At 53.4% G+C, this 15,877-nt stretch overlaps 3 protein-coding genes, 1 long non-coding RNA gene and 1 other non-coding gene across 5 annotated transcripts in view; 2 read left to right on the forward strand and 3 right to left on the reverse strand.

The window, feature by feature from the left end:
* Positions 1-2,310, reverse strand: part of LOC111729708 — a 5,153-nt gene extending 2,843 nt beyond the window's left edge. The window contains exon 1 of the long non-coding RNA XR_002776347.1: positions 1,859-2,310. This is a non-coding gene — a long non-coding RNA (uncharacterized LOC111729708). The remainder of the gene's footprint in view (positions 1-1,858) is intronic.
* An 818-nt stretch (positions 2,311-3,128) lies between these two features.
* CD63 (CD63 molecule) lies at positions 3,129-6,407 on the forward strand. The gene is made up of 8 exons (XM_011375730.1): positions 3,129-3,305; positions 3,882-3,958; positions 4,850-5,038; positions 5,214-5,288; positions 5,391-5,486; positions 5,595-5,735; positions 5,990-6,073; positions 6,253-6,407. Exons 2-8 carry the CDS (start codon positions 3,893-3,895, stop codon positions 6,316-6,318), a joined length of 717 nt encoding a protein of 238 aa, XP_011374032.1. The 5' UTR covers positions 3,129-3,305; positions 3,882-3,892; the 3' UTR covers positions 6,319-6,407.
* Positions 6,408-6,951: 544 nt separating this feature from the next.
* RDH5 (retinol dehydrogenase 5) lies at positions 6,952-11,213 on the reverse strand. The gene is given in 5 exon segments (XM_023520741.1): positions 6,952-7,523; positions 7,796-7,959; positions 9,335-9,575; positions 9,712-9,809; positions 9,811-11,213. Coding segments are annotated over 5 exon segments (927 nt in total). The 5' UTR covers positions 10,026-11,213; the 3' UTR covers positions 6,952-7,314.
* LOC111729738 lies at positions 8,220-8,338 on the forward strand. Its single transcript, XR_002776365.1, has one exon. It is a non-coding gene; the product is annotated as a 5S ribosomal RNA (ribosomal RNA).
* A 150-nt stretch (positions 11,214-11,363) lies between the features above and the next one.
* Positions 11,364-15,080, reverse strand: BLOC1S1 (biogenesis of lysosomal organelles complex 1 subunit 1). Its single transcript, XM_011375731.2, has 4 exons — positions 14,907-15,080; positions 14,110-14,182; positions 11,876-12,008; positions 11,364-11,566 (listed from the first exon to the last, which is right to left on the reverse strand). The coding sequence occupies exons 1-4, from the start codon at positions 14,965-14,967 to the stop codon at positions 11,456-11,458; spliced, it is 378 nt and encodes a 125-aa protein (XP_011374033.1). The 5' UTR covers positions 14,968-15,080; the 3' UTR covers positions 11,364-11,455.
* Positions 15,081-15,877: the final 797 nt, after the last annotated feature.

Here is a 15,877-nt window from a genome sequence, read left to right on the forward strand (position 1 = left end):
TCCTTCCTTCCTTCCTTCCTTCCTTCCTTCCTTCCTTCCTTCCTTCCTTTCTTTCTTCCTTTCTTCTTTCTTTCTTTCCTCTCTCCCTCCCTCCCTCCTTTCCTTCCTTTTCTTTGAATATTTCTGTGGGGGAGAGGATACCTACTCAATTAGAGGTCTTTTATTTTTTTATGCCTATAGTGCCATGAATTCACAGGGAGTGGATTCCAACAGCTCAGTCTCCTTTACATTGGTTCTCACAAAGTGTGCTTCTCTGGTGCTTCGGTCGAACCCAGGTACCTTTTCTTTGGCTTCTTTTTCTGATCATTTTCCTTTGCATGTCTAGGGAATTTGTCTCAGCTCTTGAGGTGCTTAAACGCTCAATATGTATGTTAATTCTCTTGGCAAGAATCTTGCCCTTAACTTGTTTGTTTACAACAATGCCGACCACATGCTGGGTAACACTGTAGACCCTCCCAGTTTTGCCATACTAACATTTGTGGGGCATTCCTTTTGGAGCAGTGCCCATTTCCTAGGTGTCTACAATATCACCTTTCTTGTAGATTTGCATGAATGTGGCCAAGGAACAACTCTATGTTTTTTTCCTAATTAATTATTTTATTTTTCAATTACAGTTGGCACACAACTTCATGCTTTCTAAAAGGCCTAGAGAACATATAGCGAGTGCCTCTCCTTCTTCCCTTTGTGTTGGTCATTTTGGTGAACTACTAGAAGATGCAAATTAGGGCTGAAAGGCAACCCTTCTCTTTCTCTTTCCTCCTCACTTTCTCCAAGTCTCCTCACTTCTCTCTCCACCCCCACCCCCTTCCGCACCCCCAGCCTCTGCAGGTGGCAGTTCTGAGCTCACTGGTCCTGTTGAGTGGAGGGGAGAAGGTGTCTGGGCTCCCTGTATGGATATGGGCTTCAAGAGGCCTCGGGCACTAGCTGCAAGCTGCTGTGCATTGCACTTGGTCTGGCTGATGCCTATGTGCTCTCAGATGGCACCACTTTCACTTGGGACACCTGTGGCCATCCTGCTTTGGCCCTGGGTGGAGGTATGGTAGAGGTGGAGGGCAGCCTGTGGCTCTGCTGTGTGGGGAGGGACAAGAATACCCATCTGAGTCATCTAGGACTCTTCTCACTTCCTCTCCCCCTCCCACAGGAAGACAGTCACCCAGTCCTTTGATTTGCCTGTGAAATGCCACCCAGATTTCCCTTCTTTCTGTGGTTCCAGCCTTCACTAGCTCTTCGATGGACTGTGGCAGTGATGTCATAGGTATCTTTCAGGCCACCTGATATTTAGTCCTACTCATTTTATTGTAGGCCCAGTTGCAAGATAGGTCACCCTCTCGAAACTTCCCACCACTCCCCATTGCCTTTAGAACATATCCAACATAGACCTGGATTTTCCCAACAGTTCTGTCATCTAGACCGGTTCATCTGGTGTTTCATCTAGTGTTTTGTGAAGTATTCCAAAAAAAAATTACAGATACATTTCTCCCTCAAATATTATAGGATGCATCTTTAAAGAAGAGTAATTTACCTATATAATCATACTATCATCATAACTAAAAAAAAATATTTCTCATGTCTAATTCTCAGTCCATATTCAAATTTCCCCAGTTGTTCCCAAAATGTCTTTCACGGTTGGTTTGATTCAAAGGCCAAGCATTATACTTGGTTGTTGTGTGTCTAAATTCCTTAGTCTTCACTTCAGACTACCCTACCTCCCGCCTATCTTTCACCACATCCTACCTGAGCTCTTTGAGCCACTCACGCCCAACCTCCCATGGACTTTTACAGGTGGCTCTTTCCTTGTCAGTGGAACTGAGAGCTTGCCCCTTTAGTCTCTAAATTCACCTCGGAGAGCACTACTCACCTCTGTGAAATCCTTTCTTTTTCTTTTTCCTTCCTGGGCTGAGGCACCACCTGTCCCTCTCTCTGAGGTCATCCAGCTGCCACCAGAGGTTTCTGCTTCTGTTCACAGTGTAGGCTTGGTTTTGCCTCCTGGCAGAGGGCAGGGCCATTGTTTTCCCCCTGCCTTGCTGGCCGTCCCTTCCCCCAGCACATGCCTGGCATTTAGAGGCAGCACAATAAAGAAACCGCTGAATACTCCTTTCTTCAGTACCTTCCTCCTCCTCCACAGCCTGCCTGCTGTGATAACTAGGGAGCAAGGTCCAGAATGGGCTTGGTGTGTCTTGCTGGAAGGTTGTGATCCTGGAAACTGGTTCTCAGCACAGCCCAGATCTTCTTCCTCTTGCTCTTGAAGTTTCTTTCCTTTTTTTGTGTACACACACCAAGACTCAGGAAGTGGTTCTTGAGTCAGGACCCTAGGAGCCTAAGGGGTGGGGCCCAGGCTGGGGGAGGGGGAATGTGCTGGCTGGTTCTGTCCTTGGCGCATTTACACAGCTCCTTCTGGGCACCACCATGGTACACAAGGGAGTGAGGCAGCTTGAGCCTGCCACCTCCCCTTCCAGCCTTCACCTGGCTTTACGCTCTGGGATGAGGTCTGTCTGTTAGGATGGGATGGGGAAATCCAGGGGATAGATGAACTGTCTGCCTTAGTGTCCATCCACCCACCGTGACAGGCTGATCCAGAAGTAGTGGGGGCACAGACCTTGTCAATCCTCCCGCAAAGGGAGGGACCGGACTCTGATGGATCATGATTGACTGAGTGGAATGGTCTGGAGAAGAGTTTCCTCTTCCTCTCAACCCATTACTCAGGAGCCCTAGAAAATGGAGAAGAGTTTAACAGAGGGGGACAGGAACACCCACTCAAGAATGTTGGGGGACTCCCAGGATGTGAGGCTGGGGATTTTTTTGGAAGTGTTTTTTCTGGCCCCATTCTATCCCAGGGAGCCGACAGCGCCCTCTGCCGTCGGGGATGGACTGGGGCTTGAACAGAGATGGAGCCCGAGGAAAAGACTGGGCTCTGGTGGAGGACAAGGAGGCCTGGGCATTCATCCCTGCTTTTGGCTACCAGACAGAACCAGGCGGCTCTCGGTTCTCCTTTTCTACCCCAGTTGGCATGGGAGTGGAGGCGCCAGAAGAGGGCAACCCCAGCAGGGGTAGGCGCTGTCTTCCAGGTCCGGGCCCCTTGGCCTTGACCCAGCCTAGGGCTCGGCCCTCCCCTCCGTGGCCGGGTGACTCAGGCCACAGCTGTTCCCGCGTCACATGAGGGAGGCCGGCGGCCACACGGCCGGGAAGGGGGCTGGGGCTGGAGGCTGGGGCGGGGCCGCGCGGCGGGCGGGGCCGGAGCCGGGGGGCGCAGCTAGAGAGCCCCTGAGCGGCGGCGAGAGAGGATCGCACGGCCTCGAGGAGCCCAGGTGAGGCGGCGGGCCAGGTCGGCTGTGGGGTCTGGGGGGTCGCCAGCAGCCCCCTTCTCTAGGTTCGCCCAGGCCTCCGAAGACCCGCCGCACTCCGGGCCTCTCTGAGGTTTTCTCAACTTTGTAACTTTGAAAAGTTCCGGAGGCCTGGGCGGGGCGGGGAGCGGTGGGGGTGCCGGCCGCATCTAATTTTGGGGGGTGGTCATAGCGGAGGGGAAAGTGGCTAGCAGTCAGGCTCCGGCTGAGGACAGTTTTCGGGACTGGTCGGGCGGGGACGGGGTATTTAACGCCTGCGGCTGGCGGCCGAGGGTGGGCGGCGGACTCGCGCCCCTGTTTGCGCCCTCGGATCTGTCCCCGGAGGCGGCGGGCGGGCCTGGGCTGCGCCGCGGTCGCCCCCACCCCTGTCGGGCCTGGGAGAAGAGGGGGCTGGGAGACGTGGATCTGACCGCGGGTTTCCGTGTGGGCGGGGCCGGGAATGGGGGCCGAGCAGGGAAGGCCTCGAGGGCCGCCAGGGAGCCCGGAAACCGAGGGCCCCCTCGGCCGGTTCTAATCCCCCTGCCCTCCCCTCTGCCCCAGGTCCGGCAGCCATGGCGGTGGAAGGAGGAATGAGATGTGTCAAGATCTTGCTCTACGTTTTTCTGTTGGCTTTTTGCGTGAGTGGGGAGTAGGGGGGACGATGGGAGAGTGCTGGCAGGGTGCGGGGAGACCTGGCTTCGGAGTGCAGAGGGTTGAGGGACCGGGAATGAAGGCAGCTGGAGACCAGATGTGGAAAGAAAGCCCGGGGAACGGCCGAAGACAGCATGGCCACCCCGTCCTCTAGCCTTCAGGGACCTCTGAGGCTGGTTTGGATGACAATGGTCAACCTCGGTACTCAGCACCCTCACCCAATTCCTGGCCCTTCCTGTCTGGTGACCCAACCACTTGCGATAGGGGCAGTGGGGCAACCAGCCAACGGCTGATGTACTGATGCTATCTCCACACAGTGGGGCTACCCTGCCTTCCCCGCCCTCCTCCAGCCTTTCTCCCTTCTCCATCTCATCATTTCAATCATCCCTCTTCACCCCTCCCAGCTGCTTGGGGGTGGGGAAGGGCTCTGCCCACCTCCATTTGCTCCTGCTCTTGGCTCTTGCCTTGAGAGGTTACTGTTTGTCCAGGGAGGGGCACATCCAGGGAGGGGCACACACCACTCCTGTCTCCTCCTCTGGGCCTAGTTGGCAGGGGAACTCTAGTCACTGCTGATGGGGATGGGTTGGGCATGGAGGATAGTGAGAGGGCAGTTCTGGGAGCTCATGAGGTCCAGAGGAAGTACTACTCTGTCAGGAATATGTGCCCTGGGGTCAAAGGTTTCAGGGAACTTCTCTTTTTTGCATTTGAACAAACTGCGGGCAAAGATGGGTCATTCTCCTCCCGCCCAGTCAAGTTTCCTGGCAGGGTGAGATCCCTGACCGGGTTAAGTCTGTGTCCTGGGTGTACTCGATGCCTTCCACCACGGAGGGTTGATGAAGTTGTGTTTCTGGACTAACCCTGACCTGCCCTCTTTGCAGGCCTGCGCAGTGGGACTGATCGTTGTGGGTATAGGGGCCCAGCTCGTCCTGAGTCAGACCATCAGCCAGGGGGCCACTCCTGGCTCCGTCTTGCCTGTGGTCATCATCGCAGTGGGTGCCTTCCTTTTCCTGGTGGCTATTGTGGGCTGCTGTGGGGCCTGCAAGGAGAACTACTGTCTTATGATCACGGTGAGTGGGGCATGGGGCCAATGTGGGTGCTTGGGACTTCTGGAAGGTCACTTCTGTTGGGGGGTCACAAGGGTGAGCGAAATGAGGTGGGCAGGCGAAGATCTTTGTGAGTTCAGAGACTGGCTCGGCCCCTCACTCAGATTCCAAACCTGACTCCCATCATTTGCTCCTGCAGTTTGTTATCTTCCTGTCTCTTATTGTGCTGGTGGAGGTGGCTGCAGCCATTGCTGGCTATGTGTTTAGAGACAAGGTAAGCAGGGAATAAAGGGACGGCCCTGTTACAGAGGCCTGGCTGCTCTGGGACCCCGGTGCCCTGAATTCTGACCTCAGTAATGCCTCTCCTTACTCCCAGGTGATGTCAGAATTTAATAAGGACTTCCGGCAGCAGATGAAGAATTATCCAAAACAGAACCAGACGGCTTTGATCCTGGACAGGATGCAGGAAAATGTGAGTGGGGTTGCTTGGAGCAGGGGGAATAGGGGTAGAAGATTCTTATCTCCATATCGAAGGTGGAGTTTCACTTAACAACCTCCCCATATCTCTTCTCTCCCCCAGTTCAAGTGCTGCGGGGCAGCTAACTACACAGACTGGGAGACCATCCTTCTTGAGCCCAAAGGCCGAGTCCCCGACTCCTGCTGTGTCAATGTCACTCAGGGCTGTGGGATTAATTACAATGTGAAGGAGATCTATACCGAGGTAGGGAGGAGGCTGAGGTGAGGTAGCAGGGGACTTGGGAACTTGGGTAATGTTTCAAGAGGTGAGAGGAACCAAGGATGGGGGTGGAGAGGGTTGGGGCTCTGGGAAGTTGGAGACCAGGGATGGGGAGGAGGTAGGGGAATGATAGGGGTGAGGTGGAAGGTATCAAGGGTCAGGGAGAGACAGATGGACCAGGGGAGGTGGGTGGGAAGTATCTGATGGTGTTCTTGCTCTGTATGCCTGCCACCCTTCAGGGCTGTGTGGAGAAGATTGGGTTCTGGCTGAGGAGCAATGTGCTGGTGGTGGCTGCAGCAGCCCTGGGCATTGCCTTTGTGGAGGTGAGAGGCACCCTTGGGATTCATTCTAGGGCATCTGGGGAGCAGGGGCAGTGGGCAGGAGGGTGCTGAACAGGAGGTACTGGTCTCGGGAGGGGAGCCCTGGGAATGTTTGGAGTCTCTTTGGTGGGTTGGTGGTACTTTGCCCTTCTGACTCCTCTCCATCTCCTCTTTCCTTCTAGGTCCTGGGAATTGTCTTTGCCTGCTGCCTTGTGAAGAGTATCCAAAGTGGCTATGAAGTGATGTAGGAGGTCTGGTCCCTTCAGCCCCTCTTCTAGGAGGGTGGGGTAATATACTCCATGTTTTTCAATTAAACGGATTATTTTTTCAGACCGAAGACAGTCTCAGTTTTTCTTAAAGAGTGATACTTTATCTCTTCCTCTCTCTTCTGGGACCTTGTTCTGTTTGCACGTCTGGGACGGGCAGGCCTATTTTGGGGGGTGTTTGGCAAAAGGGGGGTTTTGCTGAAGAAGTTGGTTGGGCTGGCGGTGGAAGCGGGGATTAGGAGGAGGCTGTGTCCCACTGCCCTCCCTGTCTCCTAGTCGTGTGCTGCCAGGCTCAGTGCTGTAGCGTTTATGAAGCCATTTCCTGCAAAAGTCAAAAAGATTCCCCACAAAGGCCCTACCTGGGAGAGGCCAGCCCACGACTACCGTGGACATCTTCTCCCTGGCTTTCCGTCTGCTTCTGAGAGCCTGGCAATTCCCTCCCCTGCTCAGGGGCCTGACTCCTTTCAGGGTGGTGATAGGTTGCTTTGACATCTGTGTGGCCAGCGTCCATCCTTCTTGTCTTAGATTATAGAGAATTTAAGTAGGTACTGCCTTTTTGCCTTTTTTCTACTCAGCCTGGCCCTGACGCATCCTCACCACCTTCCCTTGCCCCTCAAAAAACATAACGGCCATTCCCACTCCAAACACTGAATTGCAACATTACTCCATGTAGAAAATAAAGGAAACGTCCAACAGTGCCCTCTACTGGCCATTTCTTTAGGTGCAGCTTCAAAGATCACCTGGAGATGCAAGATAGCCCCCTTGCGCCCCCCAGTGGGTGCTATTCGTTTTGTCAGCACTAAACAGGCCAGTGATCCCGGGCCACGTCAGCCTAGGGTAGTAAGCATTTAAATGGGGTACCTTCATTTCTGTCCACTAACTTTTATTGAGTGCCTATTTTGTGCCAGGCACCAGGCAGTACCAGGGTGTGGACAAATAAAGTTCTTGCACTTGAACGATCTTGCTGGAAGGCTGGATTCAGTAGACTGCCTGGGCAGGCTTGGGAAAGACCCAGGTGAGCACAGCATCCACCAGGCTGGCTGGCAGGTAGGAGGCTGGCAGCCAGAGCAGCTTGGCATCCCAGCCTGGACTGTAGCGAGCAGTCAGGGCATGCTCCACGCACCTGCTCACCTTAGTCAGGTCCGGGTCACAGATCAGGTTCAGGAAGCGCTTCCACACTTTCAGGTCTGCAGCCCAATAGGTGGTTGTAATCAGCATCCGCGTCTCACTCCGGCCCATTCCAGGCCCTCTCTGTGGGTCCCGGGGCTTGTTGCCCCACAGAGGTGAGAGGGATCCTTAGTCCCATGCCTAGTTTGGGAAGTGGGCAGGCTCCACCTGGCCTGGGTGTTCTATGGCGTCTCGTTCACCCTCACTGCTCTCCCCACCTCCTCCCAGCAGGCTGGTGCAGGACTGGCTTTTCTGGCACTCTCATTTGCCTTCATGTGCCCCGGCTACTTACACTTGGTGAGGAAGGCCTCCCCATAACAGGCTTGTGTGGCTGGAGGCAGCCGTGCCCAGTAGGCTGACAGGGTACTCCCTAAACTCTCCGGTTTTGTTATAGAAGTTCGGAAGAAGCCGGGTTCTATGATGGAGACTTGTACCCCAAAAGGAGTGACGTCCCGCCTGAAGTGAGAGCAGAGGGAGGTTTCTGGATTCTTGCCCTTACAGGGAGGGGATGTTCAGGAACATGGGTGGGGGGCTAGGATGGGAAAGTTATCACAGACCAGGCACCGGGGTCCTGACAGTAAGGGATATCCCAGCTGCCCTAGGATGAGGGGCAAATGGAATGGGAAGGGAGATATTTTTAAGGTTTGTTTTCCTTTGTATTCTCTTCTGTAACCTAGAGCAGGGGTCAGCAAACTTTTTTCAATACTGCAGCCCTAGTCTACGGCCATGCCACTCTGAACACGGCCGATCTCGTCTGATCTCAGAAGCTAAGCAGGGTTGGGCCTGGTTAGTACTTGGATGGGAGACCACCTAGGAATACTAGGTGCTGTAGGCTTTTAAAAAAAATACTGCAGGCCTAAAAATTAATATTACGTAGGTACTTATATAACCATTTAAAATGTAAAAACTATTATAAGCTTGTAGGCAGCTGGCCAGATCTGGCCTGAGAAACACAGTTTGCCAACTCCAGACCTAGAACCCCCTTCCCTAGCTCCCAGGACACAGGGTTGAGTCCTGGGTGCTAGATATGAAGGGTATAGACTGGTATTTGCTGAGAGGAAAGTGGGAATACATCCAACCACCCCAGCACAGATGTACAAGTCCAAGTATAAAGTATATGTTCCATGGTGCTGATTGGAAAATTAAAAGACTGAGGGATAGGGACAAAAGTCAATATAGAAATTATTTGCTGAGTGATGGTGATGAAGGCAGGCTTCCTTCAGAAGGTGGGCTTGGCTTGGGGGACTTGTACTTCTACTCAAAATTCAAGCCTTCCTTCCGTGTTGTCCTTCTCAAGTCTCTCTTGTCATGGGACTTTGAACATTATTGTCTAAAGATGAGGGGCAGAAGGACAGAATGACAAGGTTCTTTAGGTGAGCAGAGAGTCCCAGTGTGGTCCTGGGTAAGTTATGTTACTCTTAAAGGTGTTAATACCTGCCCTTATAGGGTTGCTAGGAGAATTAATGAGAAAACATTATGTAAAGGTACCAGCTCATTGTAATAGTTGTTGTTATTAGTAATAACACTAATAATAATGATAGAAGGCTTTTTGGGGGCATTTTCTATATGCCAGGCATTGTTGAGGCCTTACAGGTACCTCATTTTACTCATAACATCCATGAGGTGGGTCTTCTCATTCTGATTTAACTGAGGTAAATGGAACTAACTTTTAAGGTTCACATGAGAGGCTGAGATTTGAACCCATTAAGCCCTAAACTGTCTCCTCTGAAGTATTCCGCATGTTTTGGTCATCTCTGCAGAGCAGACACTAATTCTTTTGTTGAGTGAGCTGTCCTTGGGGGGCTGGGAACCCAGGGCCCTGCCTCCTCACCTCAGGGTGTCTGAGAAGGCCTCCAGGGCAAACTTGGAGATGCAGTAGCCCCCACCAAAGACTGCCAAGCGACCCGCGATGCTGGTGATGTTCACCACGTGGCCCCGGGCCTGTTGAAGTAGGGGTAGCAGGGCAAGGGTGACGCTGATGGGGCCCAGTGTGTTCACATTCAGCACCTCATGGAAGTCAGTCCGGGCCAGCCACGGTGTGGGCCCAGACATACCAGCCACACCAGCCCTGTGGAGAGGTGAGACATACTGAGGGGAGGTGAGGCATTGCAGTGGTGCCTTTCCTTCCTAGACCTGAGCTCCTTCCCCTCACAGTCCCTCTGGCTTCCCACAGCCCCTGCCAGTGAACACCCTATACCATGTTCCTGGTGGCCGAACCATACTCACCTGTTTTCCCAACATGTGTTTCTACCCACTTGGTTGCCTGCTGGACACTTTGGAGATCAGTGACATCCAGCAGGGTGTCAGGCCACCCGCTGTAGGTCCTCTGCCCCTGATGGGGTCAGGCAGCTGGCCAACACTCGGAAGACTCTCTGATCCAGTCTCAGTGCCAGAAGCCGCCCGAAGCCTGAATCACAACCAGTGATGAAGACGAAGGCGTCGCTTGGGGGCAGGCTCCGCTGGTCTCTGAGCACCCACAGTGCTACCCAGAGCAAGACTCCCAGCAGTAGGGGCACCCACATGGCTGCAGTCCAAGTGACCTGCAGGTGACAGCTAAGGATGGGCAGAAAAACTTGTCTAGTTTACTCTGGCACCTAATATCCTCCCTATTAGTCTCTGGTCCCAGCATTTTGAGGAATAATCTGCTTGACAGATAAAAGACAAATTACACCTCATTTGGGAAAGCAAACGATCTGGAAAGACCATATATTAATGGCCAACTCAGTGGAAACCGAATGAGCCGGATCTTCTTGTTTGCTGTCATCTCTTCTCTCCTGCTAAACCAGGGACATCTGAACTCTCTAAATGTAAGCTGGACCTTGTTTTAGGAAACACAAAGAGTCCTGCATTTCAGTTCTTGTGGCTCCAAACTTACTGTGTAATGCCGAGCATCTTACTGAGCCTCTGAACCTGTTTTCTCATCTGCCAACGGAGACTAACACCCATCACACACACCGGGGAGTTGTGGAGGATCGAAGGGGAGCATATGTGACGAAGCACATTAAAAGCTTAAAGCTTTGAGTTGTCAATACATGTAATATTTTGCAAGTTTTCTCCTAGCATCCCGGTTTCCAGTATCTTGCTTACCTTCTCTGGAGAAAGCTGGAAGGTACAATACTGGACACTTCTTTTGCTTGTTTGAGAGACTGCTCTCAGTCTTCCCAGGCTCCCACACGAGCTATAGCTAAGGCCAAAGTCCGCAGCCAGTAGACTGATTACCAGAGGTATGTGAGCTGGACTGCGGGAGGGCTGGGAGGAGGTGCCTGAAAAGCTGGAGCCTGCCAGCTGAAGCCAGCTATTGGCATAGACCAGGCATACCAGGACCCATTTCTTGGCTATCTTTTCCAGCCAGGGTTCCTGGTCATCGATTCCCAGGAGGAGAGATGTGTCAAGGATGGCTGCTGCCCCTCTTTGTTGGTGATCTTAGACCTGCCATTCCTCCCCCTTCATGCCTAAAGTACTCCCATGCCCAAGAGTTAATCTTCAGCTGGGTCCAGACTCATGACACTGCTTAGCACCAGGCTGGGAGGGGCCATGAGCACATGGAGAGGCAGAGCGCCAGAGCTGAGACCAGACCCACTCCCTGTCTTATTTCTCCTCGGCAGGAAACTGAAGTCCTGAGTTAGGAGCTTGGGGCAGGGCCCACTGAGACCTTCTCTGGGAGGTGTGGAGAACTCCTACTCTCTGCTTACCCAACAGGCACCTGTACCAGGCCCAAGGAGGAAAAGAGAGTTGGGATAAGAGGTAGCTAGTTCCATCCTCTACCCAAAAGGTGCCTGTCCCTTAGGAAAACAGTCTCTGACCCTTCCACCTCCACTCCCCATGCTGAGTTAGTAGCTCCTTAAAACATACCACAGAGAAATGGAGGCTTGTGTTTTATTCATGGCCTGTCAGCCTCCCTCCTGCTCCAAGGGGAGGTAGGAGGAGCGGGTAGAGCGGGAGGGAAGAGGGGCTAGGACTGGGCTGACTGAAGCTGTCCTTTGTAGACGTATTCCAGGGCGGTGGCAATGGTGCGCATGTCCAGCTCAATGCTCCGAGCCCAGTTCTCCACATCCCCGATTTCCTGGGAAACGGAGGGCGTGGAAGTCCATGAATCAGGGCGAGTAGAGTAGGAGGAAGCTAGTTCCATCCTCTACCTAGATTCATCACCTAGGGGGTGAACGGGGCACTTTCCACACATCTCGTACAAAGGGGTTTGCTTGGATCCACCAACTGCCTTTACCTCTTTCTCTAGCTTCTCTGACACTAGGGGCATAGAGGGGGTTTCTGGGACCATCCCTACTTCTTCTGTAACCCCAGGCCTGAGGTGACCTGACTGGAGGCAGTCAGTGGGGCCCAGGATGGGGCTGGTGATGTAGGGAGCGTGGCCCACCTTGAGTGCCTGGTTGAAGTTCTCCACCATCCCGATCCATTGGCCTGTCTGCTTGGCAAACTGGGCAGCCTGAACCTGCAGGGTCTTCACCTCATGGTCCAGCTTTCTCTGGTTCATGTAGGCCTGGGCCACACTACAGGTTGGAGGAGGGAGGAGGGAGGAGGTCAACTCATCCAACTGGTAAGAGTGGTCTTTAGGACTAATATCCCACTGCAAGAATGGGAGGCCAGCCGGGAGTCAGGCTGAGGAAAACCTCGTGATTTTGGCCATTCTGGGATATGATGCAAAAGAGACCAGTTATATGCAAATGAACCCGGCTCCTTTCTCCCACTCCAGGATTCCCGGGAGAGCCTAACTGGGAGCTGACTAGAAACATATCATATCCTACCCCACAAAGGAGTTCCTGAAGCTGGATGGGGGAAGGGAGAACTAACCTGGGGCGGGGGGGGGGGGCAGCTATCCCTGAGAAAGAAGCTGGGAACATCTAGCAGCAGGGACACATCTGGCAGTGATCGGAAGCCCAGGGATCTGTGCAAGAAGTTGGGAAGGAACTTGGGCCACTCCCTGAATCTGGGGCGGGATGGGAGAGCAATCCCCTCCCCAGGAACTCAGGGTCAAGAGAAGATCTCCCAGGGGCTGCTTCTTGGCTCTCAGTCTCTCTCCCAACCCTTTTCCTTTTGCCCACACATATGAATGAACACACATGCACACTTCTCCCTTCTGCTCCATGCAATAGTTTTTCTTTTCTTCTCAGTCAAGGTGCTGGCTGCAGTCAGGTTGGCACCTGCCCCCAACCCCTCCCAACTCTCCAGCAATAACTGTGCAACGACTGTGTAATAATTTTTTTCTCTTATTGGCTGGTGAATCTTTCACTCCCCACCCCAAAGCTCTAGGTCAGCTGGGAGACTCCGCATCCGGTGGCCCCACCCACTGGAATCTGTGGGGGCTGGAGGGGGCATGGGGTTGGGTGGGGTGGGAGAGAGAGTGGGAAGGACACCTGACAAGGACTGAGATAGATGAAGCCTTTGTGTTCCTTTCTGGGGACTGAGAGGAGCTGTGGGCAGCAACACAAAACCCTTTCTAATCTGGCTTTGGCTTAGCTGCCCTCAATCTAAAAGTGGGGTGGCCCCTGGCAAAGAAAGAGGAGAGAGAGAAGCCTGGGCCAACTTTACAGCATAGCCTGGGAGGCGCCAATGTGGGACGGAAGAAAGGGGGTAGACCCTGTCCTTTCTCTTTGGGGACAGCTGGGCCATGGTAGGGGGTGGGGTAGGAGCTGAAATAGTAAAAGCAGGGGGCTTCCAATGCTTCACGATTCCTCTGAGAGTTTCTGAAATCTCAGTTTTTCCTGTGACTTCCTGCTTTCTATTATTCATACTGAGTGAAGGGAGAGGCCGGAGGGTGGTGGTGGTGGTAGTGGTGGTGGTGATGGGGGTCTGCGGAGATCAGAGGCCCCGACCACAGCCTTGTCTTCCCCTAATCTTCCCCAGAAATGAGTAATGAAGATGACAGCCCCTGCCTGGCTCACTTGGGTGACTCAGTCTCTGGATTCACAACCAAGCTATTCTACTTGCCCTGGGGTGGAAGGCATCATACTGCCGCCTTTCTTCCAACAGACCCCCTATCAAATCATCATCTCTGCACTCTTCTGGGTCAAGAGACAATATTCTTTGCTCCTTCTCAAGTCTTTGGTTGTTATTGGCATTCTCATTTAGGACTGGAGCAGGGGGTGGTCCCGGGAGACCCAGAAGGAAGGGCAGGGACAGCCTGGCTCTGCTATAGCTCTTGGCATAGGTTCTGCTCTCACCCTTACCAGCTGTGTCATCTCTTTCCTGCCAGCTGCTCCCCAGGCTTGCCAGAGGGTGGGAGGTAGAGAAGGAGAGGGTAGTAAGCTGTGGTGAAGGAGGGTGCCCTCCCTCCCACCAAAGTGACAGCTGGACTTGGAGGGGTGAGGGGAGGTGGGCAGATGGCATCAGGTTGTGAGCACTAGGGAAGTCATTGTGGGGAGGGGGTTAATCTGGCTGTTCTTCCAACCAGTGCAGCTGCTCCTCCCTGCCCAATGTTAAGGGTCAGAGCTGACTCAAGCCTCTGTCCATAAACTTAAACCGGGTGGGGGGAAGGGTAGAGGAATGAGTGGAACATCACATCCCCTCAAGAGCAATCTGTACCGGATAGACCTTGCCAGTGCCTAAACTTGGGTGGGGGGGCGGCTGGTGTCGATGGGAAGAGGTTCATACCCCACATTGAGGTGATCCACCAAAGCTTCAGTCAGGCAGGTCGCTGCAGTGATAGCTTCTCGCCTTCTTTTCTCTAGGGGCAGGGGAGAAAGGGATCGGAGTGGCGACTTGGTTTTTTGAGGGGTGGTACTGAAGGTTCCCCACCCATTCATTACTATTCTGCTACCTGCAGGAATATCTCAACTAATCACAGAGTGCCAGAGCTGAAAAGGACTTTGACGAACATAAAGCAAGCCCTTTCATTTTAGAGGTGAGGAAGCTGGTTCTCTGAGAGGGGAAGCGATTCGTCAAGGGGCGCTAATGAGTCAGTGGCAGCGTCCAGGACTCCCCAGACTCCCAGGTACTCTTTTCCCACTTTCTTGGCCTAATGATGAGCAACTCCGGATTCTCAGTCCGCGTTCAGAAAACAAGAACCCCACGCATGTTTCGGTGGTTTCAGGCCTTCAAGAAACCCATCTCGGTCGGGTCCCCAACACCCTTCTCGCTTTAGGAGCGTCCCTTCCAGGATGAGAGGCTGCCTGGACCAATCGGCGCAGCGTTCCAAAAGCAGGGGGCGGAACTAGGAGGCCGCGGTGACAGCGTGGGGGGCGTTACCGAGGGCACAGGAGTGTTGCTAATGGGACCAGAGCCCGTTGGCACGGGAACGGAATTTTCAAAAAAGCCACCCCCCCTTTCCGATGCCTGTGCCCACCAGCCCGCGCCCTTCCCTGGATCTGGGCCGTTACTCGAGGTCCTGGCCCGGGGCTGAGGCTAGGCCGCGGCGGGAGAGAAAACCGCAGACCGGATATTCGGCTCACCCTGCAGCTCCTTGCGTTCATTCTGCTTGGCCTGGTGTTCCTTCAGCAGGCGGGAGAGCATGGTCGCTAAGGGCTGGGGCCTGGGTGCTGGGGGCTGGGCAAGGCCGGCCCCTTCCGACTCCGGGAGCTGGAACTCACTCCTCAGCGTCAGAGGGGCCGAGTCACGTGACCTTAATGTCACGTGACGCCGAGAAACCGCCCCCTTTTCTAGGCAAGGTTGGCAGATAGCGAAGATCTTGGCTGGGAAGGGAGGGAACAATAGAGTGTTGGGGGCAGGTGAGCTCTTGTCTATTGGGGGCTCACCTTTTGGTGAGTGTTGAAAATTTTCTTTAGCACTCATATTGCAGAGTCCTTTTTTAACACCTCCTTTGGATCTCAGGCTTGCGGGGTGGTTGGTGGGGGTTGGTGTTGCCAGGTTGTCCATCACAGTCTGGTTGTTGAGAGAGCGGAGGCTCCCTGGACTCATTGAAATTCCTTTCCCTCCTCGCTTTTCCTTCCTGGCAGCTCCTGCCAGTTCTCAGTTGATTCTTAGCTCCCTCTTTCTAGGAGGGACCATTTTCCTTTCTAGTCCAGTTCGCTCTCTTCTCATCACCCCGCTGAGTTCCCTTAGCACAGGGTGGTCATTGTAGAGAAGCAGCGTTTTAGGTACTTCAAGCGGCCTCCCAGGGAGCTTTGCTAATTTGGCTGGCTATGTACGGTGAGTGGGCAATTCCATCTCTGTCCTTTTGTGGTCAGAGAATGAGAACCCATTTCAGTCTCACTAGAAGAATAAGTGCTGCTGTCTAAGTAAAAGGTAACTTACATAACACCTCTCTGAACTAAGAAAAATGCTTCCGGGATTAATTCCAAAAAGAAAACATTATAAACATTATCAACATATTCTTGCTACTGCCAGTCTCTTTTGGTGCACTGTGCACTAACATGCTGGCTAACTTTGGGCAAGTTGCTTACCCATTCTGGATTTGGGTTTT

Source organism: Pteropus vampyrus, unplaced genomic scaffold (assembly GCF_000151845.1).
Source record: "Pteropus vampyrus isolate Shadow unplaced genomic scaffold, Pvam_2.0 Scaffold276, whole genome shotgun sequence".
Taxonomy (NCBI): domain Eukaryota; kingdom Metazoa; phylum Chordata; class Mammalia; order Chiroptera; family Pteropodidae; genus Pteropus; species Pteropus vampyrus.